This window comes from Eublepharis macularius, chromosome 8, assembly GCF_028583425.1.
Source record: "Eublepharis macularius isolate TG4126 chromosome 8, MPM_Emac_v1.0, whole genome shotgun sequence".
NCBI lineage: Eukaryota > Metazoa > Chordata > Lepidosauria > Squamata > Eublepharidae > Eublepharis > Eublepharis macularius.
In genome coordinates this window covers 80,075,595-80,100,937 of record NC_072797.1, presented here as the reverse complement: position 1 = coordinate 80,100,937, position 25,343 = coordinate 80,075,595, and the positions used below count along the sequence as shown (strand labels likewise).

The 25,343-nt window shown below is 43.1% G+C and overlaps 1 protein-coding gene across 1 annotated transcript in view; it reads right to left on the bottom strand.

Annotated features, from left to right (window-relative positions):
• Positions 1–24,847, bottom strand: part of LMNB1 (lamin B1) — a 41,525-nt gene extending 16,678 nt beyond the window's left edge. Inside the window, exon 1 of the mRNA XM_054987036.1 lies at positions 24,043–24,847. Coding sequence (XP_054843011.1) covers positions 24,043–24,407 — 365 coding nt within the window. The 5' untranslated portion in view covers positions 24,408–24,847. The remainder of the gene's footprint in view (positions 1–24,042) is intronic.
• Between the last annotated feature and the right edge of the window lie 496 nt (positions 24,848–25,343).

Here is a 25,343-nt window from a genome sequence, read left to right as displayed (position 1 = left end):
ACGGGCAAGCGGACAACATTAGCTGGAGCATCAAAAACCAAGGCCTCCTCAGCCACCGAGGGGCAATTAGGATCACCTCCACTTTCTGCTATACTATCTTTCTTAATAGTTTGGGGATAACAGGAATTGGGGGGCGGGGAATGTGTACAGCAGACCCCTTGGCCATTGGGTTGCAAGGGCATGTTCTCCCTCTGTCAGAGCATGGTGGAATCTGGTCAAAAACCTTGGAAACTGATGGATGTAGTGGAATGCAAATAAGTACAGGACTGGAGCCCCGAAGTTGTCTGTCACCATCAGAAAGACCTCCTTCTTGATGGCCCATTTTCCTGGATGTATGCTTTGTCTGCTCAGCCAGTTGGCCTAAGTGTTGGCCTCACCCTTGATGTGTTCCGCTTCAAATGAAGGTGAGGTGAGATTCTGCCCACGACACTATCTTGATTGCTTCTTTGTGTGATTTGGAGAATTTGGTGCCCCCTTGCTTGTTTAGGTAAGCTTTTGCTGACATGTTGTCCGTGTGGATCAGGATGTCCTTGCTGGCTATTTGGCTGGATAAGTGCATGAGGGCCAGTTGAACTGCCCTCACTTCCAGAAGGTTGATGGGGAGTCATGTCTCTATCTCAAACCAGAGACCCTGTACTGGATGTCCTTCCAGAGTTGCTCCCCATTCGGTTAGACTGGCATCCATGAAGATTTGAATCCTCTGCGGGGTCAGGAAGCTCTTGCCTTGAAGGAGCTTGCTGTCTCTGGTTCACCACTTGAGACTTTTCTTAACTCCCCAAGGGACCTTGACATTCATGTTTACCTTGGCCGCTATCTAAAGCTGAAAAGGGTGCAGGAAGGACAGCAGGCTTTGCATGTAAAGGCAACTCCAGCAGACTGCCTTGCAGTTCGCCACCAAAGTCCCCATCAGTTTGGATAAGACTTGGACTCGAGTGATCCCACCTTGGAGGACCAACTTGATCACATCCTTGGTCTTCTGAACCTTCTCCCATGGAAGAAACAGGCAACATTTCCTGGTGTCGATTATCATCCCCAGGTGCAGTAGCCTCTGGGAGGGCTGGATGGAGCACTTGTCAACGTTTATATGGAACCCCATGTAGTTGGAGATATTGCATTGTTGTCCAGGTGTCCTGAACTGACTTTTCCTATGAGCCGGCCCAGATGAGGATGTCGTCCAGAGAGGGATGACTATGTATCCTCCTTCTCCCGCAGGTGAACGACCAGATTGATGAGGACCTTGGAGAACACTGAGAGCTGTGGCCGGGTCGAAGGGTAAAGTTCTGAACTGAAAGTGATGACTGTTCTTGTGGAATCTTAGCAAGCTTCGGTGTGCTGGGTAGATGGGTATGTAGAGGTAGGCCTTGGTGAGGTCTATGGACATAAGGACCTCTCAGGTTATAGAGCCTTGACTATAGATCAAGGGTCTCCATGGGCCTGCGGCACTGTCTCCCATCAGGAGGTTAGTCAGAGTATCTTTTTGTGCCTCGTGGGACTTGGCACACTTCCTACTGCCGTTCCTCACTTTTTCTGTGGTCTGACTTGAAGCGCTGCTCTCAACCTCCAGGCAGATGTGGTCCGTGGCTGTAAAGTTGCAGAAAACCCATTCCAGCTGTGAGGGCAGGATTGCACCAGAAGGATCAGCTTCTGCTGCCTCCGTGGTGGCCTCTGTGAAGGTTCCTGCCTCTTTGTCCATGAAGCTCCCGTCGGAGTCTCTGGCCTCCATGGTGCCGTCAGAGCTCATGCTGAGAGCAATCTGAAGGCCAAATGAAGGGTGGGGGGAGTAAAGCAATATAGACTGAGGAGGAGAGTAGGGGGTAAGAGTAGAGAGATAAAAGAATAAGGAAAGAGGGAAATATTGTAAGCTCAGAAGGAAAGAAATTAGAGGAGCTGAGAGGCAGCAGAGCTTTCTGCTGCTGCAACTGCTCTCCCTGGAGGCAGAAAAGAACTGGGAAGGGGAATTTCAGGCACCAACAGGAAGAGGAAGAAAAATGAACTTCCTGCCTCCCTGATAGGGCTAAAAGAAACACCGAAGATGTCCTCTGCCTCAGAGGGCGAACTCTTACTTCATCAGAAAACAGATATGGCTAGCTTCTGAAAGTGATAAAATACTATGAAGTCCTTGCAAGACGAAAAGACCTACCTTTTCCCAGCCCTGTTGCACTTCTCCAAAGCACTGCAAAATATCTGAAGATTATGAGAAGAACTTTCAGTATTTAGGCATAACTTTTTCCTATAATGCCAAATTCTCAGCACATCTGACCTCATCAGCCACTTCAGCAGAGAGAAGTGCAAATGCCATCCTTAAATTGTTTAGAAGGAAAGGCGCTGGCTTTCTCCCTATGGCCTTAAAAACTTACCAGGCAAAATCTTTGGCCCAACTTTTGTATGGCTCACAAATTGGACTCTCTGCCAATCTTAAGATTCTTGAAACAGTCCAATCAAAATTTCTTAGATCTCTATTTGGTGCTCCCAAGAGTACATCTAATGTAATACTTAGACAAGAGGCAGGATTACCCAGAGTTGAATTAAAAGTATGGGAACAGGCAATATTCCTCTGGCTGAAAATTCATTATAATCCAAAGGGAATGATAACTCATCTCCTAGCTGTGAACCCTTATCCACCTTGGTTCACACAAATCTTTAACAAGATCAAGCAAATTGGCCTAAATCCTGAAGATCTTTTTAATGGAACCCTGAATATGGCAAAAACAGCTATTACTCAGAGGCTTCTTGATATTGAACTTCAAAATGAAGAAGCTTTACTTCCCAAGAACTTCAGGTGCTTAAAATCTTGGCCTAATTTTTCAGCTGCCCCATATTTATCCAGTATTACCCATGAGTCCTACAGATGGGCATTTTCTAGAGCCCGGTTTAGGGCATTGCCTTCAGCTGTATTGTACGGCAAATTCTGGCAGATACCAATGCATGAGCGCTTATGTCCATGCATGGACAATATGGTGGAATCGGTTACTCACACACTTTTATTCTGTGAATTTTATTGTGAAGAACGGTCTCGCCTCATACTACCTCTTTTGTCTAAATTTATCCCTTTGCAATCCTATTTGGAATTTAGACCAGAAGTTCTGCGCAAATTTCTTTCAGAAGATTCTCAGAGCTCAGTAACCTATGCTGTGGCCAAATTCTGCTCTTTAGCTATCAGAAAACGTAAACTCCTCTTAGTGAAAAAAAATTATAATTTTTTTTCTATTTTCATTATTGTTATTCCATTTTCACCCTTATCCCTTTATGCCTGTGGTTTTCCTGTATTGATAATATTGATTTATTGCTTGTAATCGTATTGTTTTATATTGCTGGCTTTTGCTGTAATAAATTGGATTTGGATTTGGAAGATTATGAGGTATGCAATGGGGTGCAGGATGGAACACAAGGAGCAGCAGAAATCTCCCTCCTCCTTCACACAAACCAAATTCCGATTTCACTAGTTTTTTAAAGGGTTCTCAAACTTCAGGACAAGTTTTTGGGAACACCAGGGGCTATAGAAAGGTGAAGACACCCCTGCCACATGCTTTACTCACAGAAGTTTGGATTCAACCTGCTGATGACTGACCATTTCAACATATGAATCATCAACATTTCTGTCCAAGCAGCACATAACTGCTAATTAAGATCAGAGTGAAGCTAATATTAAGTATAGCCTTGATTTTAAACAGAACACCCAAACGGAGAATTGCTGATTAAGGGGTTTTGGTGAACACCGATTCTGAACGGCAGAGCTGTCAGCATGTTCAACTGCTTTTATTAGCCTAACCAGTCATTTCAAAGTACTCATACTAGCACCCAAGTGCTACACATACACCAATAAATGTTAAGAAATTCTTCATCCAGTCTCAGATGCTTAATTAAACAGAGTGGATGATTTACTTCAAAGAGAGTGGTGTGGCATGTTGCAAGTAAGGCTATGTCAAAGAAGCTGCACAGAAGTTAGAATTCTACATCAAAACTATCCAAATTCTTTTCCAACCCCTCCACACACCCCAGGTTCAGTGACTTGTTCAAAAAATACAGATTAATCGTGTAATTTAGTTTGACTTTGCTACCCATGGAGAAGAATAAGAAGTAATCCAAGACACAAAAGTCACACATCCAACCACTAAAAATCTTTGTCCATCACACCCACTGGCCTCTGGGATTTCAGCATGCACTTTCTGTCATACATTACTACTCTTTAGAGCTTATGGGAGCGTCTTCTTTTTTTAAAAAAGTCACATTTTCTATCTAATACCATTATATCCTTCCACATGAACCAGGCACATACTCGTTGTGATGAATTAGATTTACATATTCTCAAAGGGCAGATATTGTGCTGGAAACCTCTACACTCAGGTATTTCTGCATCGTCACACAGTACTTTCATGAAAGTCCACATACTGGTATTACCCTAATTTAGACAGCTCGGTATTGGACCTGCTGGCCCCTACATCTCAAAGAGTAAACTCATGAACTCTTTCTGAAGGGATCACCACGGTAGGCCTTACTAAAGTTTACAGGAAGCCACATCATCTTCCTATCAAAGTTATAAGGTTTTTTCACCCAGAATCACTACTTTTGCAATCATATAAGCAATATTTCACAAGAGGAAACTAGACCTTTCCCATGAGAAGTATCCTGTTTCTACTGCCACACTATCAACTGGTGATAGGGGTGTGCAGTTCAGAATTTGGATTAAAATACCAAATTTGGCAGATTCAGTGAAATCTGAGTATTCAGCACCAAAAAAGGTATACAAAATTAATTCAGTAAAATTTGGCCATTATTCTCTATGGGGAAATCAATTTGGGGGCTACCCAAATTGGCTGGGTGGGGTCATTTTTCAACCAAACTTCACCTAATTTGGAGGGAACCCACTCCTGACTGTCCTCTAAAAATGCCCAAAGTTTCAGGAAGATTAGACTCCGGGGTCTAATTTTATGGTCCCCTGAACAAGGTGCCCCCAAGCCACTCCACTGTTTCCTATGGGAAAAAGTCTAAGAGCAGAACCACAAGTGACAAAAGACACAGATTGGACACTTGTCAGCTTCCCTCAAGTTTTGATGGGAAATGTAGGCAACTTGGCGGAATGTTGGACAAGTGACAGTTGAAAAGTCCATTGGACAGCAGTCAGAGAGCCAAGCTTCAAGACTAGGATGCCTACATTTCCCATCAAAACTTGAGGGAAGCTGTCAAGTGTCCAATCTGTGCCTTTTGTCACTTGTGGTTCTGCTCTAAGCTGACTTCCACTACAGAAACACACTGAGGCAAGGCTGCCATGGCCAAGGCACACTCCCAAAGGCAAGCTGAGCTCATCCCAGAGAAAGCCCCAAAGAAGGAAACTGAAGTAAGGGAATAGAATCCCTGCAGAACCAACAGAAGCAAACTTACACAGGGGAATACCTTGTGCTTGTGGCTGGGTATTGCTTGGTTCTGTTCTGTGGTGTGTGTCCCCCCCCCACCCGCCTCCACTGACTGAAACAAATGCCTGGCTGCTGTGAATGACACTGGTTCTGTTGGACTAAGGTTATAACAGTGTCCCTTGCTTCAGTTTGGTTTGGGTGGAATGGACATGATTCTCTAGTGTGATATTGGTCTCCTTGGTTCATTTTGATTCGGGGTTGGGGGGTGTGGATTCCATTTCCCTGCTTCAGTTTGCTTCTGCTGGGATTTTCTCTGGGATGGGCTCAGCTTACATTTGTGAGTGTACCTTTTGTAAGTGTGGCTGGGAGCACCTTCTTTGAGATCCCATAAAATTAGCCCCCGGGGTACAATCTTCATGAAACTTGGGGGGGGGGGTTCTTTAGAGGAGAGTCAGGAGTAGGTTCCCTCCAAATGTGGTGATGTTTTGGTTGAAAAATGACACCCCCCAGCCCACCAGATAACCCCTAGAGTGATTTCCTCATACAGAATAATGACTGGATTTTACTGGGGTTTTGTTTTGTTTTAAATACCTGAACCAAATTAGAGAATCAATTCAGAATTCAGGGAATTCCAATTTTTTCCCTCAGATTTGGTAAAAAAAAATCAGATTTACTAAATTTTGGAGGATGCACACCCCTAACTGGTGATACAACTGCCAATATGTTGCTTCCAAGACCAGACCCTGATTGAAGAATGAAAGTAGGACCATGAACAAAATTTTACCGTCACTAGAGAAATAGACCTGAGTTCATATGATGATTTCATGTCCTACACTCTTCTACCCCATTCTGAACCCAAGGACCACAGTGGAAACAGCAAAATGGCCAATGCTGATGTCTATACTTCTTTACTAAGAATTAAAAACTTGAGATTAAAACTTTAGAAAAACAGAAGCATGAAAATAAGAACTGTAAGGGGAAAAAAACAAGTTTGAAACACTAGAAGACATAAGCAAGATTAATAGTTTTAGCAAAGCTGGAACACAATTAAGCGAATCGAGGTGCTAGATAATGTATTTTCCTCCTTAAAAGATGTCCCTTAAAAAAGCCCACAAGTTATTTGGTAAGCTTCTCAATCCTTACCAGACTCCAAAACCCGCCCCCACCAAGTACTGAGACTGCCTTCAGATTACAATCAAGATACACAGGTAAAAACCTACATGCAAGAACTGTAATATACAAACTTAAATTAGTTCAACAGTTTTATGGGAGAAAAAAAACATTTCTATTTATAAGGCAAAGATTAAAGTGCTCTCAAAAGGGGGGATCCAGAACAAAATTTCTGCTTGCACATCAATTGATCCAAGTCAAGGTTTCTACCATAAATATTATAGAAATGAAGACTTTAGGGTTTGAAACACATTACCATTCATGCCAACTTTTTCGTGCTGTCAGATAACATGCTTAAAAGCAAGGGACCCATGAGGGTGTGTGTGTGTGTGAGAGAGAATCCCATTCTCTCCCTCATCCTTGTAGGGTGGTCACTAGGGACACCTCAGTGTAGCTCACTCTCTAATATTACTGGCTTGTTCCATAGCAGATTATGGATTAAAGTACCTCTTCCATCATGTGAAAAAGGCATAAATAATAACTTTAGTTGTTGTTTTCATTTGACCAGCACAGTCAAACAGGTGCCTTGTAATGGGAATAATCACCTGAACACTTTATGCATTCGTATATTGTTAATTTTGGAAATTAACATTCATGTATTGTTAATTTTATGGAACAAGAGCTCTTTAGAAATGGAAAATATTCCATGAAAAGTTAATTTTCCAATGCTTATCTTGCTCTATATCTATGCATGAGAGAGGCTTCAGGTTTGTGGGTCCCAAACCATGAAGGGATTAGCTGGAAGGGCTCATTTAAAGATAGTGATGTTCGTTCCTCCCACCATTTGCTGGAAAACAGAATTTCTCTAAGGCAACTGGAGCACATGAGTAATGAACAAAAATAAGAGGTTTGGTTGTAAATTTTGAGGCAAGCTCATTTTAAAGTAATCTTGTACAACTAGCTGACTATACAGGCATCTAAGAATTCTATCTCCAAAGCTGCAAAATTACAAACTCCAGTAACATCTTTAAAATATGAAAAAAATTGTTTCAGCACAAGTTATTAGAGTACTCTTGGGGAGAACTAGATATTTTTAAAATTGGATATTGGTTACTCTATTGCATTATCCACCCCTACTTGCTGAGTATTTAACAAAGCCTCATGTATATACCATCTATGCATCTGAGGAAGTGAGCTCTAATTCACAAAAGCTCTTGCTGAAGCCAATTTGTTCATCTTTAAACTGATACTGGTGGTGGAGAGAGCCCTCAAGTCAGAATTGACTTATGGTGACCCTTGGTGGGGTTTTCATGGTAAGAAACAAACAGAGGTGGTTTGCCATTGCCTGCCTCTGCACTGCTGGTCTTCGTTGGAGGTCTCCTATCTAATTACTAACGAAGGCTGACCCTGCTTAACTTCTGAGATTTGATGAGATCAGGCTCACCTGGGCTATCTAGATCAGGGCAAACTGATACTGAACTCCTGTGTAATTTTTTTATATCAGACTAATATCACTAATCCTCTGGAATTGTTAGTTCTCCAAAGTAAATAACCGACAGAGTCCTGAGAAGAATGAAACTAACTAGAAATACACGTTCCTTGGTCTTGCTTGAACACCCCCAAAAACTGCCACGGCAAACTTGTGCAATTTTATTAAATTCAAGCAAGTTCAAAATTAATTTCTTGATCCAGTGTACCCCACTGTGTCAGAAAGAACTCATGCTACAATGTCAACATATGACCTTAGCAACTGGTGGTAAAACTAGTTTCCTATTAGTCTGTACTTGAAGTGAGCCTGAGAAGTTTACTGAAAACATATGCCATTTAACACATCATTGGAAATCTTACAAAAAACTGAATACTTGTTAAGAGTTCAGCTTTGACTGACCATACATGTGAAATAAAGAGCCAATCTGGAATAGTTTTTAGCGTGCCAGGCTAAGATCTGGGAGATCCCTGTTCAAATTCTAACTTTGCTATAGAATCCTGCTGGATAACCCTACATCAGTCACACACCCTCAGTCTATCCTACCAGACAGAGTTGTTGTGATGGTATGGAGGAGAGGAATACTATGAGCTGCTTTAGGGAGGAAAAGGGGAAAGAAAAGAAGTATATAATAAAAGGATGGGCTATATCCTGTGCTAATCCAAATAAACATGTATGCAAGAACATAAATATTCAACCCTAGAGGCTGAAAACAGGTGCTCTGCATGAACATTTGCTTAAAGAACACAGAACATATGACTATCCTACTATTCTGCAACTGAGGAACTAACTGTTCCTTTAAGCTATATTACACTAATTCTCTTGATGAAGTCCTCCACCACATTTCATCATACCAATGTGGAACTTGGGACAGCTGTTTTAACTTCACGTGCCCTCCATCTCTTAACAGCTGTCCTGTACACCAGCTGATAATTAACACTTGTTCAATCAATCAAGTAATTGTTTCAAGGAAAAAGCCATGATGAAAGTACATTTGTAATGCTATCTATATGCAGTATAGTTATTTTACTTACAAGTAAATTAGCCTATACTTAACACCATGAAGGAAATTTTTAAATCACTGCATGGCAAAGAGTAATAAAAGCTAAAGAATCCAACTGTCTCCATCTTTTGATACATAGCACAAACTTCCAAATGCATGCTAAAAGGGAAAAATTGCAACACACCATATACTCTTCTGCTAGCAGTATCTCTTTGATCTCAAACAACAGTTTGAACTTAAATACAGAATATAGGTCTGATTTGAGTATTTACTGGTAGGTAGATGTGCACCAAGAAAGTTTCCATTTCTGTTTTGGTTCAGGGGGGTTCCAGAATCATTCCATTCCATTACCAGTTTGTTTCAGGTCAGCTGGTGCCAGCTTGGAACTGATCCATTTGTTTTTTCTTTTTTTTATTTTGGTCTGTTGCATGTACGTTGGCCGCACATGCGCAATCACATGCTATTCTTTTGAAGTGGGGTGAGGAAATGAGGTTCTAGGGCAGCTATTTTCACGCTTAACCCAAAACAACAGCTATTAATCTCCCCCCCCCACTTATCTACTGAATTTTTCCTCAAGCACAACACACACACATGAAAACAGACCCATAGAAGGTGCATGTTGACAGGTAGTGGAGCAGTGGCAATGAGGCATTCTCAAGCAGAAGAGCACTCCAAGAAGTGCAGTCCAGCAACATTAAAAACAAGCCTGCTAGTATTGTCGAAGGCTTTCACGGCCGGAGAACGATGGCTGTTGTGGGTTTTCCGGGCTGCATTGCCGTGATCTTGGCATTGTAGTTCCTGACGTTTCCATATGCAAAAGAACCTCCTCAGGATACAGTGAAGCCTCCCGCCATTAGCATTCCACACCCTGGGAAACTCTTACAGGATGACTCAGCTCAACCCCACCCCTCCTGAGTAGATACAAATGACCTACATCTTTTCCACACTGTGACACTGAGAGATCTCTGTCTTTTGGTGCTACACCTCTGAAGATGCCAGCCACAGCTGCTGGCGAAACGTCAGGAACTACAATGCCAAGACCACGGCAATACAGCCCGGAAAACCCACAACAGCCATCAAGCCTGCTAGTGCTTCATGTTCATTTTCTTCTTTTTCTAAAGTGCCAATAACTTGCTACCTTTGCCTTCCACTGTTGCCTGTTGGTTTCATGTTTCCTTGCGCTGTGTTCCCACAACGAGGGGCAAATCCAAATCCTTCCATTTGATGCTGTGTTCTGCTGCAGAACAGGGGTTCTCACTGCCAATCTTCTCTGTCGCTCAAAAATAGGCAGAATGTCTGTCTGAATCCACCGCCCCCCAACAGACCTATGTTTTCCCTCAAGTTTTTCTTTTGCTGTGGGCCAGGCAGGATTGTTTTTGGAACAGGAGAGTATATATATGCATTTAACTCAGAGATGGCCTTGAAAGACTATGGAAGCAATCTTAAACAGGTCTACTCAGATGTAAGTCTCATGTTATTCAACAGCGTCTACTCCCAGAGAATTGCAGCCTATAACTAAAGTCTCCCTTCTAAATGTTTCCAAAGCTGATATGAGGGGAGGGGTCTCCCCTTCCAAGGACTGGATTAGCTGGGAGGCAGAGAATGCCATTTCCCAGGTTGCTACAGGTTTGGGAGGGGGGAGATGCACTTACATGCATTGGTCTAATCCCCTCTTCCTGCTAACATAGTTAATTACTAACTTGATGTCTCTCTCCCCTTGGGATCTGATTGGCACTGTTCAGGAAAGCAAGCTGCTTGCCTGCTGCTGGAAGATACAAAACAAAAGACACACACTTTCTGGAAGGAGGGACTTGTTACAATTTAGTTTCCCAGAACAGCTTAGCATTCCAGAAACTGCCTTAGCAAGGCGAACCAGCAAGTTCTGTGTTTAATTTTGGCTTGTTTTGTCCATTACACACATCCCTACTAGTAGGAATTGGTCAAGTATTTAAAACATGTTATTTTGCAAGTATCTCCTACCACTTTGTATGGCCTCTAAAGCAAGGAGAAGGAAGCTGGACTGGAGAGTGAAGCATGCTGTGATTGGTAGCTGCACCCTAGGGGGCAGAGTGAAGTGCAGTTTTGGAAAGAGGGCTGAAGGAAAGAGGGGAATATAGTTCAAGTTTAGAAATCTGTCTGGAAGCCTGAGAATCTACTTCAGTCAATCTGTGTGGAAGTCGATGTGGTGAGGGAAGAGAGTTATTGTTAATCTGTGAGTAAAGGGAAAAGCCCCATGGCGCAGAGTGGTAAGCTGCAGTACTGTGGCCCAAGCTCTGCTCACGACCTGAGTTCAATCCTGGCGGAATCCAAGTTCAGGTAACTGGTCAAGGTTGACTCAACCCTCCATCCTTCTGAGGTCGGTAAAATGATTACCCAGTAAAGTGTACATGACTGGGGAAGGCAATGGCAAACCACCCTGTAACAAAAATTCTGCCAAGAAAACGTCGTAATGCAACGTCCCCCCATGGATCCGTAATGACTTGATGTTGGCACCCTTTTAAAAGGGAAAATTAGTCTCTATGACTGTATCTGAATAAACATTTAAGAATCTATACAGATTTGAAATCACCAAGCTTACGAACCTATTCGGAAACCAAAATGCTTATTAATACTTTGCAAACATGATACGTGTATACTTATAAATCCATTCTATTTCTGATTAAGTGAAATGCCTGTTTCATCTGAAATGTAGGATTCCTTTGTTTCCTCACAGCCACTCCAACGCACTGACTATTCTGTCATACTGCCATATATAATTAAAACTTCCTATAATACAAGACAACAGAGAGAACCAATGTGAAAGTTTTTGGTAGCAGAGAAAACCATTTTGAAACCTTAAGAAAAGCAGGAAGGCAGCACAATACAGGGCACTTCAGAGTATTATAGCAAGGTGCCACTACAGGAGTTACAATATATAGGTCACAAAAAGGGCAAAGCGCCCTATGAATCTTTACTGAACATAAATAACAGAAAGCAGGAAACGGACCTTTGGACACTTACCGTGAAGGGTCCTTCTCCTCTGAGGAAAGGAGGACATCTTGGGTGATTCCCACCATCCAATCAGGGAGGCAGGAACTAACTTTCTTCCTCTTCCAGTCTAGCCTGTGGGACCACCCTCTCTTCAGTTCAGGTGACTCCACAAAGCAGTAACACTGAATTCATCATTCAGCAACTGTCAATAATGAGAGAAAAAACACCTGTTGCATAAACATGTACTGTAAATAAAGCATAACCTGGAGGAGGAAGAAGAATGAGGCAGCAGGGTAGAGAAGGACGGAGACCCGGGGAGGGCAAGATGTCCTCCTTTCCTCAGAGGAGAAGGACCCTTCACGGTAAGTGTCCAAAGGTCCGTTCTCCCTCTGAGGCGGAGGACATCTTGGGTGCTCCCAAAGCAGTTTCCAGTTTCTGGGTGGGATGTGGTCTTCGTCCATGATCATGCACTGCAGTACTTTTCTATTGCAGTTAGTGTCCGCCGAATCATATAGATTTGATTTGTAGCATCTTAATAAGGTCAAGACTGACAACCTTGTTGCTGCCTGGCAGACTTCTTCTACAGAAGTGTTCCTGTGTAGTGCTGCACTGGTAGTAGCACTCTTCAAGAGTGAGCCGGCATTCCACAAGGAACCTCTACGAAGAGAGGGTTTTTTTGTTTTGTTTTATTTTGCTATTGGCACCTACCACTGCTGAAGACCTTTTCTTCCCCAAATTGAGGGGAGATATATTTTACAGTAAGACTGACATTCCAATTTGCACTGTTCGGAGCAGATAGGCCTTGAGCCTCCTTCTGACATCTAGGTTGTGTCAGAGCCTCTCACTAGTCTATTTAGGGTACAGGTAGAAAAATGGTGGCCTTATCTCTTGCAAACTATGCAGTTTGGAATACGCTTTTGGAAGACAGTACGGGGCATCACCTTACCACTGGGAAAGATACAGAGTTCAGGTCTGACTAAATCTTCTGATAGATGCGAACATAATAAGGAAGATAGTCTTCATTCTCAGCCTTCTCAGGGGAACATCCTTGACTGGTTCAAATGGATGTTTGGTCAGGGCTGTGTAAAACGACTACTGAATGAGGGCTTCCCAAAAAGAGTTGTAAATTCTGAGCATCTGACGAAGAGAACTGTGATTTCCGAAAGCCCACGCTACAACAAAGCTGGCCAGTCCCAAAGGTGCCACTGGACTCTTTGAAATTCTGAGCATAAACTGTTTTCTGAATGCTAGGAGAGTGTTGGCCACCTCTCAGGACTATCCCCATCTTAGGAAGGTGTTCCTTTCTATTTCCAAACGGTTAAGCAGAGTAAGTCTAAATGAGAGAGCCAAATCGGTCCCTGCTGTAACTTGACCGGAGAGGTCAGTAGGATGAGAGGTGGAAATATCACCATCTGTTGGAGGGTGGAAAGGCATGGTCTGTTACTGGTAAGGGTAGTAATACATAGAGGAGGCCTAATGGCCACTGCAATGTCAGGGCATCTGCTTGTGGGTAGAACAAATCTTGTCATGTACCCCGGTAGTTGATGGCTGTGTCGGGACGCACACAGGTCCATGAGGTGTTGCAAAGTGCAATGTTATGAGATGTTTCTTGAGGGACTATTCCTCTGTTGTCCCCTCAGCCAGTCTGCCTGGGCATTGGATATGCCTTTGATGTGCACAGTTCTGATCAAAGCTAGGTGACCATCCTCCCAGGTAAGTATCCTTGCTGCCACCTTGTGTTGCCTCGAGGTCTTGAATCCCCCCTGCTTGTTTATATATGTTTTGTCTGCTACCTTGTCCATACAGATCTCTGAACTGGAACAGGGCCAGACAAATTGCTCACCTTTCTAAGTCATTGATAGGAAGACATGTCTAACCTGATTCTTACTCCTGTAAATATTTGTTGTTCTTGAGGGGTCATGAATCTTTTGCTTTGCATTGGGTTGTTGACCTTGGCTCAAATGGGTTTTGATCTGAAGTGGTATCTGAATGGGAAGATCTGTCTTCTCCATGATCTGTTGTTAATGAGATCTAAGAAAAGTCTGAGGTGGTCTTGCCTATAGATGACCCCAAAGGTATTGCACTGTAGGTGGCCACTAGCAAACCCATCAGTTTCAGTAGTGTTGTGAGAAGTGATTTTGCACTCTGATGTCAGTCTCAGTCAGCTGTTTGGTCTTCCTGACCTTTTCTTTGGTGAGGGATAGAAAAAGCCCTTTTGGTGACTGTGATCTAACCCAGGTGTTCAAGCTTGTAGGAACTTAATGGTGAATTGAGTGTTGTGGTGAGATTTTCTCTTGAACTTGAACCGATCAGGAGATCGTCTGGGTACAAGTGAACATGAATACCCCCTGTCCCTGAAACTATGATGAGGTTGATCATGAATTTTGTGAATACTCTTGGTGTGTGGACAGGCCAAAACACGATGGTTCAGAACTGCTGGTTTTGTTTTTGTTTTTAACATAAAATCTTAGGTATTGTTGAAGGGCTGTCAGAATTGGTACACGGAGGTTATGTTTCTGTGAGATCTGTAGATGTTATGTGTTCTTCTGACTGATTGGTCACTGCGATTAAGCACAGAGTCTCCATTCAGAAGTGATACAATTTGATAAACTTGTTCAAAAAACTTGAGGTCTAATAACACCCTCCAGTCCCTATTCTTTCTAGGGACTGAGAAGAAGATTGAGTAGACCCCTTTCTGGTGGGCAGCTTTCAAATTGTATGGAATAGCCTTGTGAGACTATTTGTAAGGCCTGCCTGCTTCTCAACCTAGGCTTGATGGTAAAGAGTAGTTGGCCCCTCACAGGGACAGCTAGCAAGTCCTGTCTTAGAGATCAGGGTATTAAGGTTGAATGTCTTTCCACGTGTGAAGAACTGTCTGTTTGATCTTGAGACAAGGTAAGCATTATCCCCACAATACAGCTGGAGAGCATGGACGGAGAGGACTGGTTTATCCAAGGCCATGAGGCAAGTTCATGGAAGCAGTGAGATTTGAGCCTGCAGAGTACTGCATCACTGTTCAGTTACTTAACCACTATACTACAACTGGGGTCTTGAAAGGACCCCCCCTTAATAAAGGGCTGTCTAGATTAACCCCAGGATGGCCATTTGGAATCTTGTCTGGGCCTTAATAGTGTGTGTTGTGAATAAAAGGCTGAGGGCCAATGGATCGCCTCTCAGATTGTTTGAGTGTTTTTGGCAACACATTCTTCTGTCCTAGGTCTCAATCTAGATCTTTCCCAGTGCAACCCCAAATAGCTTGTCTCTCTGAAAGAGGTATGCCAGGACGATATTTTTAGAGTGTGAATCTGCTGGCCATGCTCTTAGTCAAGCGTACTGGCTTGTTACTGCTGTCAAGACCATAATCCTGGAAGAAAAAGGTAAATGTATCCAGGATGATGCCTGTCTTGAAGGTATTGGCCCTTACATTTGTGTTTGCCCCTTCAATGGGGGCAGCTATTGTTGTACGGGAGCAGTTGGATCAGTTTCCAGATACATACTCCTGACACTCTTGAGGCAATTGAGGTAATAGCTGTAGCCTTAATAGCCATGGGCACGGCCTCGTGAGCTCTTGTTAGCATGAACTCTCTCCTCTTGTCTAAGTGGTCTCTGACTGATCCTTACCCATCGTCTGATCAGAGCCCAGATGACTGAAGTATAGCCACTGGAGTTTCGATCGCAGGTACCTGCAACAACTCATAGCAAAGAAAGGTAGTGAGTACAGTTTATTTTGTTTGGGGATTATTAATTGGCCTATTGGGTTAGACCACTCAGCCCTGAATCTTCTTCCCAAATACTCTGTAAATGGGAGGACCTTTTCTGAGGAACTTTCACTAGGAAGAGACTCTTTTCCCTGGATTAGATTTGGTATTCCCAGTCTAAGGGTCCTACTCCCCCAAGGGTAATTTCTACAGCTCTAAGGCTGAGAATGTCTTAGGTAGTAAATACTGGTAGACCTCAGATTCAGACAGCTGGTCTAACTGTTCTGGTAGGGATATTTCCTCCTCTTCCACATCTGAAAGAATTCATCCTTCTCCCTGTCATTACAGACTCTGAGGGTGATCCCCCTGCTCCATGGGGATCCCTGACTGATAAACATTACAAACTGCCTTATTCTGACTCAGACCATCGGTCAGTGTTATCTCCTCAGACTGGCAGCAGGTCACTAGGGTCTCAGGAAGAGGTTTTCCCCCTCATCTACCTGATCTTTTAAACCGGAGTTAATGGGGAACAAACCTGGATCCTTTGCATACAAAGCAGAAGCTCTTCCACAGAGCTACAGTCTTACTCATGGAGGGAGGAGGAGGTAGACACCACACCACTATTTCCTCCCTCCTGGTTAGTCTTAAGAGTTAAAAGGTTCAAAGACACTGGCAAGTTTGCGCCCTTTATACATTACCCATCTGACAGGGAAAGGCAGAACTAGATCCTCTTGTAAAAGCAGGGCTAAATCCAAAAGGGAAAGGCCTGCTGTAAAATCTCCAGCCAGGAGGTTGGCACGGGCACATTCACATGGTGCCAAGGCTGAGGACATTCCTGGCATCTTTACTGGGTCAAGGTGTTTCTGACTGGCAAAGTGACAGGATTTCCTCCCTCATAGTAAGTTTAATTGCTGACAGGAATTCTGGAGGTAACACGCTCGGGGGAACACTTACGTGGCCCTCCTGGGCTTGTCGGCTGGAGCTCTGGGTGTCTGGATTATGTTTCAGCCGTGTCTCTCCTGCCAGGAGATTGGCAAGCGTGGCTTTGAGATTAGGCGGGAAGTCACTCATCGTGTTGTTTCCCGCCAAAATTGAGCTCTGCTAGGTGGCGCTGTTCTCAGCTGGCTGACAGAGGCGTGCTGTTTTAACCAGCTCCCACTGTGGAAGATGGGGCTGTTTAGAGGCCTGCGTCTCTTCCAAGGCCATTTCCTCGCTGGGGAACCACACAGCCTAAGAGACATGCTGGTGCCGGCTGGGCTTGATCCTGCCGCTGGTAGGACGGCTCCGTGGGAACATCCCATATTCTCCTCACCAGGGAACCCATACAGCCTAAGAGGCATGCTGGCGCTGGCTGGGCTTGTTCCTGCCACTGGTAGGGCGGCTCCATTGGAACAGCCCATATTCTCCTCCATGAAGCTTTCCTCAGAGTCCGATGACTCTCTAGAGACCATATCGTCCTCTTGGTATGGAGTGGTAGCCACATGGACTTTGGAGTGAGTATATGTGATATTTATTATTGAACTGTAAATGTATGTAATTTATTGGTAGATGGTGTGTAATATGCATTGTTGTATGTTTTTCCAGTGACTGTGTTCTTTGAGAAAGAGCTTTTGGAAACAGATTTTATTTGGATCTGGACCATCCGTTAGAAAATTGATGTCACAGAATTACCAATGTACACCCAAAGAATGTCACAAAGGTTTACTTGTAATCTGTGATTCACAGTTTATTGGAATAACTTTGAGACTACACCTGATTTCAGTTGGAATATACGGCGAGCTTGTTCCTGGATGAAAAGACTAGTGTTCATATGGTGCTAGGAAGCACTTGCACTTTAACATCTATTGCAATATTAATAGAGCGCTTGAAGCACTGGACACTTTATATATTGATTGTGAACATATATGACGCCTGTAAAAATAATTTCCATGACTGCCAAATTGGTGTAGTTCTTTATTAATTATATAATTGTGTAGTATAAATAATAAGACATCCTTGTTACACGGGTAATTGTTTTGTTGATGCTCATTATTACCGTGTTGCTCTACATTTGTGATGATCAGAAAGGAAGCAGTAGAAAAAGTTTCACAGGTTGCTTGATCCAGAAGAGAATGCTCTGGATGGAAGGGAAAGGGTCTCTCTTTCCAGTAAGTTCAGTGGTGGAGGTACAATCTTGGGGATCAGATTGAATCAGATTTTCCCTTCGGCGCCATGTCACTTTTATCCTTATTTTCTCTCTGGGCATTTACTATTGGGAACAAATCCGATTGGTGGGGGTGTTTCTGGATCCTCTCTATCAGTGGGCCAGATTTCCACAGCTCCTCCTGCGATTGAAGAAATTCTAGGGAACTCATTCCCATTGGGGACATATCAGAATCCTGGCTCCTATTGGCTTCTTTTGAATTGTCCAGAAAATATAATGGGAAAAGAGAGAAGGAGGATGTATACCAAATAAGGCAGTTTACAAGGTGGGATGACTGGCTCTCCTGATAGGCAGATCTGATTAATGTCTGTTAACAAAGGGCTAGGAGGTGGACAAAAAACATAGCTTTGCTTGTGGTTACGTTTCCAGAGCAGTCTGCACTGTAAGGCAGATTCCAAGACAGCCACAGAAGGCTAATTACTGTCCTGCAATTTCAAACATCTCAAGGCCTGAAAAGTCATTGGGAGGAGGTATCACGAACCCATTTCCCAATGGGGCTGCTTTTGGGGTAACAATATGTATGGGTGGAGGTGGTCCATCAGATATCTTGGACTGAAACATTTAGGGACAATGGTAAACTAGGCAGGTACAAGATGAACAGATCAGCTGTCTATCCATCCACAGCACTTCTACTTGCTTTTTAGAAAGATTCAGCTATCTTAAAGATCTATAACCAGTTTTATTGTCCTTTACAGGGTCACCCTTTGTGACCACGGAGATCAGTAACAGTAACAGAGTAGCAAGAATATCTATGATACACTAAAGAAGAAAGGTCCAAACTCTCTGAGATAAAGAGTTTTGAGTAGGTTTGAACAGAAACCGTTGTTTGGATTGGATTTCCAGAGGATGTCAACTGCTTCCTAACAGTCTTATGTGGAAATCTGCCTTCCTATTAGAGCTAGTTACATAGCTTAACAGTTCTTTACATTTTTCATGTAGCGTTGGCAAAATGCTAGGCACCTCACAATTAAACCATTAACCATGCTTCTCCTTTTAAAACAATATACTCAACAAGTGAAGGAATTCTTGCATCTTAAAAACCAAGAACTTGTTTAAGGATTCAAATGACTCCTTCCACAGCTCTCCTTGATTGGAATTTCATCTTTGAACATTCCTGTTCAAAATTCTTCATAAGATAATCTATCATGGCATGAAGGATACTACCCTGGATCCTCCCCTCAGGCACAACACAACTTTCAAACATGAATTCTGCTAAAAGTTTTAAGTAAGAGGTCACAAAATACATGCCTCATAAGCCATTCAGCATTTCTAGGTTATCCAAAAACACATCCCCCCTCAAGATGTTTCTTAGGAAGAGGACAATTAGGAGCAAAGGAGCAAGGAAAGAAGTGCCTAAGCACCATCTTTCTCATCTTTATTTACTCCATTTATAGTCCACCTTTCTCACTGAGACTCAAGGCAAATTACAGAATTCAAAAACAATGTAATATAGACCAGTATAATACATGCAGAGTGTACACCACCAGCGTACAAAATTAAAAAACAAGTAGTGTAATACATCTAACCAACGTTACAAAGTGGAAACTCTTTAAATTTCCAAACATTAAAACTACAATCTATTCCTTTTAAAAGAACCCTCTTCAATAATTTCATTTCCATTTTACTACCACCCTTTATAAAAACGCTCTCCTGAACAATTCTGTTATATTTAGCAAATGATAAAAGCATGTGAGCCTTCCTAAACTCTCCAGGCACATCATTCCACCAGGTAGGAGCCACCATAGAGAATTTTCATGTATGGGCAGCTGTTATTCTTACCTATTTACAGGGTGCCACCTTCAGAAGGCTTTGTATGGATGAATGAATCTGTCTTGGCAGAACATATCAAAAGAGATATGGTTCTGCAGTTATGTAGGTCACAATCCATGAAGAACTTTGTAAAAAATAACCAAATACCCTGGATTGAACTAATCTGGAAACTAATTAATAACCAATGGAGTGATTGCAGAACAGTAGAAAAATGCATACTTCACCCAAATCCCAACAGTAATTGAGCTGTGGCACTTTTAACAATACTACAGGCTTAATATAGTTACATTTTTGGAATAAGTTTGTCAATTAATCACTTCCTATTCAGGCTCTTATAATATCGTTACCCTAACAAATGGTATCCACAGCATTTCATTTGTAAGTGTCTCATTCTCCAAGCAAATACTACAACAGAGAAACATGTACAAAAACAGTTAACTTAAATAATACCAAAAGAGTGTACCAGCATTTCAAGCAAGGATCAGGGCCAATTACTACAGTTTCAACCAGTACTGCTTCTTTTTGTACTGCTCCCCCCATTACATGCAAGTGAAACCATACATTTATATGTGCCTTACTAAAAATGCAAGTATTTCTATTTCTATAACCAAATACAACAGAAAGCGCTTAGAAGATATGTGTCTCCATAAAAGTTACAAAGGCACATACCTGGCTCTGTAAGATCATCTTCCCTGTGAAGAACAAAACCTTTAAGATGCAGCATTAAGACAGATTATTCTTCCTCTCAAACACAGGTTTTATGTTATAAACACCTAATTATACTAGATATAGGCTATTATTTGCAATTATTACCAATGTTTCATAGCAGTTTCCCCAACACTTAGAGCCGACTCATCAGAAATCATACTATCACAAATGTTGAAGAGGCACATCAAAGTAAGGGGATCAACAGGCCAAGAGCACTAAAAGAATTAATATGTTACAATAAGAACAAACTACTGGAAAACAAGAGGGGGGGTCTGAATATGGTAGCTCCACATCTCTGAGTTTGTTTATTATATGTTTAAAACTTTGTTAGCAATTCAAAGGAGTGAAATGAATCAAGAAATATATACAAGAGCTCACAAAGAGAGACAACACATATCTAATTGTAAAGGGCTTTTTTGTTTCCACCATGATGCCTTAGATCTAAGATAGCCAAAGGCACAGATCCAGTCAATGACGCAATAATACCTGACTCACACAATTTTATTTAAGGAACATAAAACACCTACCCATAATTTCATTGTTACAACACAGGGAAATACTAATTGTTAAGTAACACACTGAAAGTGCATTTTTTCTAGATTTGTGTGTATGTATATATGTATTATAATAACAACATTTGATTTATATACCGCACTTCAGGATGACTTAACATCCACTCAGAGCGGTTTACAATGTATGTTATTATTATCCCTACAACAAAACACCCTGTGAGGTGGATGGGGCTGAGAGATCTAGGAGCTGTGACTGACCCAAGGTCACCCAGCTGGCTTCAAGTGGAGGAGTGAGGAATCAAAACAGGTTCTCCAGATTAGAGTCCTGCACTCTTAACCACTACACCAAACTGGCGCTCTCTCTCACACACACACACTTTTCTTCCCTAACCATGAAACCCTTTTTACTAGATAGTACCCACTACAGCCATATTAGACTTCTGTCTGAAGACTCATGGCCCCTGATAATACAGAAATCAGCTGACATCACCTTAAAATATAGGTAAATCAAATCAGTATTCTCAAAACAGCATTACAATTGTAGTGATCTTTACAAAGTTTTCACTTCAGAAGTGCTGCCAAAGTCCCTGCATCTAAAACCAAATGACCTGTGCTAGATATAAGCCACAAAAGGAGATTTTAGAAACCAAGACTGCCATTTAAAGAGTAGAAAATCAAGCCTAGATGGCCTTTGGCCAAGATATAACTTGTTGATAGCTATCCTGGATATTAGACAAGTAAATAATAGACAACCTGGAAGAGCCATTACTAAAAGAATGCATGTATCTATTAGTCCAGTCATTCTCAGAAATGTGGAGAAAACATAAAAGGTGGGCTTGAATATTCAGGGCAGTAGATTTGTAAGCAAATTAAAAGTTTCACAGTGTTCTGCCCAAATCTTACAATCAGGCAATAAAATGAGTCACCTTTAATCAGAGTATAAAAATGCACATCAAGAAAATAATCCTACTTACATGTGCTACGAATTTCCTATTTAAGCAAAACTACAATAGGTTTGGTATAACAAGCAAATGCAACTCAAATTTTATAAAGACTGAAAAATGAATTATACCAACATTAAATACATGTACGGCACATCCTCAATTGTGCAAAGGTCTGGTTGCTTGACAAAGGGATAGGGCATAGGAGACATTACAGGGAGAATTAGAAGTACGGTGGATAGGTCATCTTTATTTCAAGAAAAGGCTTTAGAAGCCTGGGGGTAGGTTAAAAAAAAGATGTCTAAATGATGGAAGTGGGAAAAAGTAACTTCTGTTACCTGGTCACAGAACCTAGTTGATAGCAAAACTTAACACAAACCTTCACACACACCCACACACCATGACATACTACACTGCATGTTCAGAAAGTTAGTATACTTACTGTGACTGTGTGTGTGTGTGTGTGTGTGTGTATGTATGTATATGTATGTGTGTGTACACACACACGCACACATGCAGCATATATATAACAAAAAGAACTAAATATTTGGGGAAGTATTCATACAACTTTATTTTTTAAAACGCTGATAGCAATTTGATCACAATAATAATGAACTGACCATAAACCTGATGGCAGGAAAAAAGAGTAATGAATGCCACATTTGTCAGCTTCTCCAAATCACTTATTTACAGATGCTATGAATATAAGGTCAAAGCAGAAGCAAACTGGAAACACACAGAACTGTATAGCAACTTTCATGTGGCAGTCATCTCTTCATGACTTCTCTCAATGAATATATACTATTAATCAAAAGCACCCACATTCCAAGGAGAGGCTAGATAGCAAAAGTCACATAACCAATATTCCAAAGCAGCAAGAATTTAATGATAACCTGGGTTAAGTTACTCACATGGGCAATGGGGACAAGGGCCACCCACCTTGTCCTAATGTGTAAAAAAACCCTCCACTTAAAAAAAAAAAACTTATACTGAGCAGCACACTTTTTTAACTACACTGATCTCTCCAGGTGGGCAGTTCTACAGCACATCCCAACCCAAATGTCACTTGTGTAATTTTGGTTCTCACATACTTCTGTGCTCAGTATGCCACTACAACAATGCTTGATAGACCATTTTTATCCAAATAGGAAAAACTAATATTTCAACAGCCAGTTTAATAGCAAGACTGACAAGCGGTTTAAATAACACATCCAGAAACACTGTAAATCAATAAAAATAAATATAGAAAATTTTAGAAATACCATTTTTTAAATGGATCGATGAATATTTTAAATCCAGCAATTTAGAGAGCTATCTAAAGTTACTACCACCACTGGTTGCCAATACTAGAGAACATGTGAATACAGAGCATGTGCTGGAATACTGCAGTCATACTCTGCACTGAGCATTGTTCCTCCTAAGAAGCCGGAAGTCTGTCACTAGAAGAAAATACAGGGCTGCCAGAGAAACGAGCAGGGACCTTCTCATTCATTCAAATACTCCAGCCACAACCGCACATGGCAGCAGCTGGAATCAGGCTAGCATACACACTACTACAGAAAATGAATGGGAGAAAAGGGGAGGAGACAACAAAGCACAGGACACCAGCTCTCCGTTTCTTACCAGAGCTAAAAAGGGAAAGGGGTGCGTGATGTGTTATCCTACCAGAAAAGTTAAACCGATCAAAACTAGCCACATGTCTCCAACTACAGCAGACAGTCCACCCAAGTCAGTGCCCCAACAGCAAGAACTTCAGAACTGAAATGTGAGAGCTGCAAAGAGCCAAGCAAGGCGCAGACAAAGCAACTGGGAAGAATGGCATTCAAATCGGTCTATCTTAGCCTGAACATCACTATGCAGCGGGATCCGAAAATTTCGAGGGTATCCGAACAGTGAATAGAGCGCTTCAACATCACCTAAGAACTGAACCCTATAAAACAGAGTCAAGGGGAGAGCTCTGGTCAGGTACCAGATGCGCGATTTAACGCACTGCTTCTTAGGTTTAGGAAGAGGTAAGCTTGGAGATTCCGCAAACCAGACTTTTTAGCCACATGATGAGGGGAAACCTGCGCGAACAGCGGCAAAAAGTGCCTGTTGATAAGCCGAGCGGGCGATTTTAATCAGCGAGCAGTGAAATGGCGAGGTCTGATATGGGGGGTTCCTATATCAGTTACCGCAAGGAAACTTAGCCCGATCAAGTCTTGCCCCTGGTCAAATCCAGCCACCGGGCGTCCTGCCTGCCTCAGCCTCGCGGGCCCCTCCCTCCCTCCCAGCGAGGGCGATCACTTACTTGCCCAGGAGCTGGTCGTGCTCAGCGCGGATCTTGCCCAGCTCGATCTGCAGCTTGGCCCTCTCGCGGGCCGTGTCGTCCAAGGTGCGCCGCGCATCGGCCAACTCGGCCTCGTAGAGCGCCTTGAGGCCGGTGAGCTCTCGGCCGCGCACCTCCTCGCGCTCGGTGACCTGGAGGTGGAGCGCGCTGTTCTCGATCTCTAGGCTCCGCACCTTGTCGATGTAGACGGCCAGGCGGTCGTTGAGCTCCCGCAGCTCCTCCTTCTCCTGCAGCCGGGTGATGCGCGTCGGGCTCAGGGGAGTGGAAGCGGCGCTGCTCCGCGTCCGCTGCCCCACCGGCGTGGAAGCCGCCACCGCAGCCGCCATGGCGCAAACAATGCGAGGGAAGGGGCGGCAGGGCGGGAAAAGAAGGGCCGGCGCGGCTGAGGAGGGGCTCAGGCGGAGCGGCAGGGGAAGTGAGGCGAGGTTCGGCAATGCGCGAGCAGAGAGCCTTCAAATGCGAATCGAAAGGGAAAATACGTTCCAGCGACAGCAGAGGAGAAAGTTGCTCAATGAAGCGAATGAATGAAAGCAAAGTCCGAGGAAAGGAGCCAGGAAAACAAATTAAGGAGCTTATGCAGGTGTAAAATAAAAGCAAAATTAAAGGGTTTTTTAAAAGACGAAGGGGGAAGAAACGAAGCAAAAGAAAAAGGGCGCCTGAGCGTATCTGACGAAGGAGCGAGCCCGCGCGCGCGCGCCCTTCCCCTCCTACCGTTTCTCCCCAACGCAAAGAAAACAAAACAGGCGGGCTCAGCGCAGAGCCAATATGGCCGTCGCGCGCTCAGAACGAGGCCTCCCTCCCTCCCTCCCTCCACAAACCTACACAGTCTCTCTACCACGTGACCCGACTTTAGCCAATGGCACAGTGAAGCGCCTGGCGCTTCCCTCTTTAGGGCAGTCTGGACGCTAAATTCAAAACCCGCCACAGCAACTGTCAGTGAGGTAGCGGCGCGCGCTCCCGCTCCCTTTCCAGATAACGGCCCATTCACCCGAGTGCGCGTCCGCTGTGGAGGGCTTCTCAGATTCTGCGCGGCAGGGGGAAGGGCTCCTTTTTGATTCTGCTTTCCTGAGCCCGCTTTCCTCCTCTACATATCCTGTTTTCTAGTGGTGGTGTTAAATTTACCCCTTACCGTTTCCAAGCGGGCTCCTGCAGTTCACCCTTTTTGCTAGTCAGTCTCTCTGAATACAGTTCGCCTGGGTAGACTTGAAGCCCAGAAAAATTGGGTTTGTTAGGCACGGAGAGAGTGAAACGTTACCCCCTTC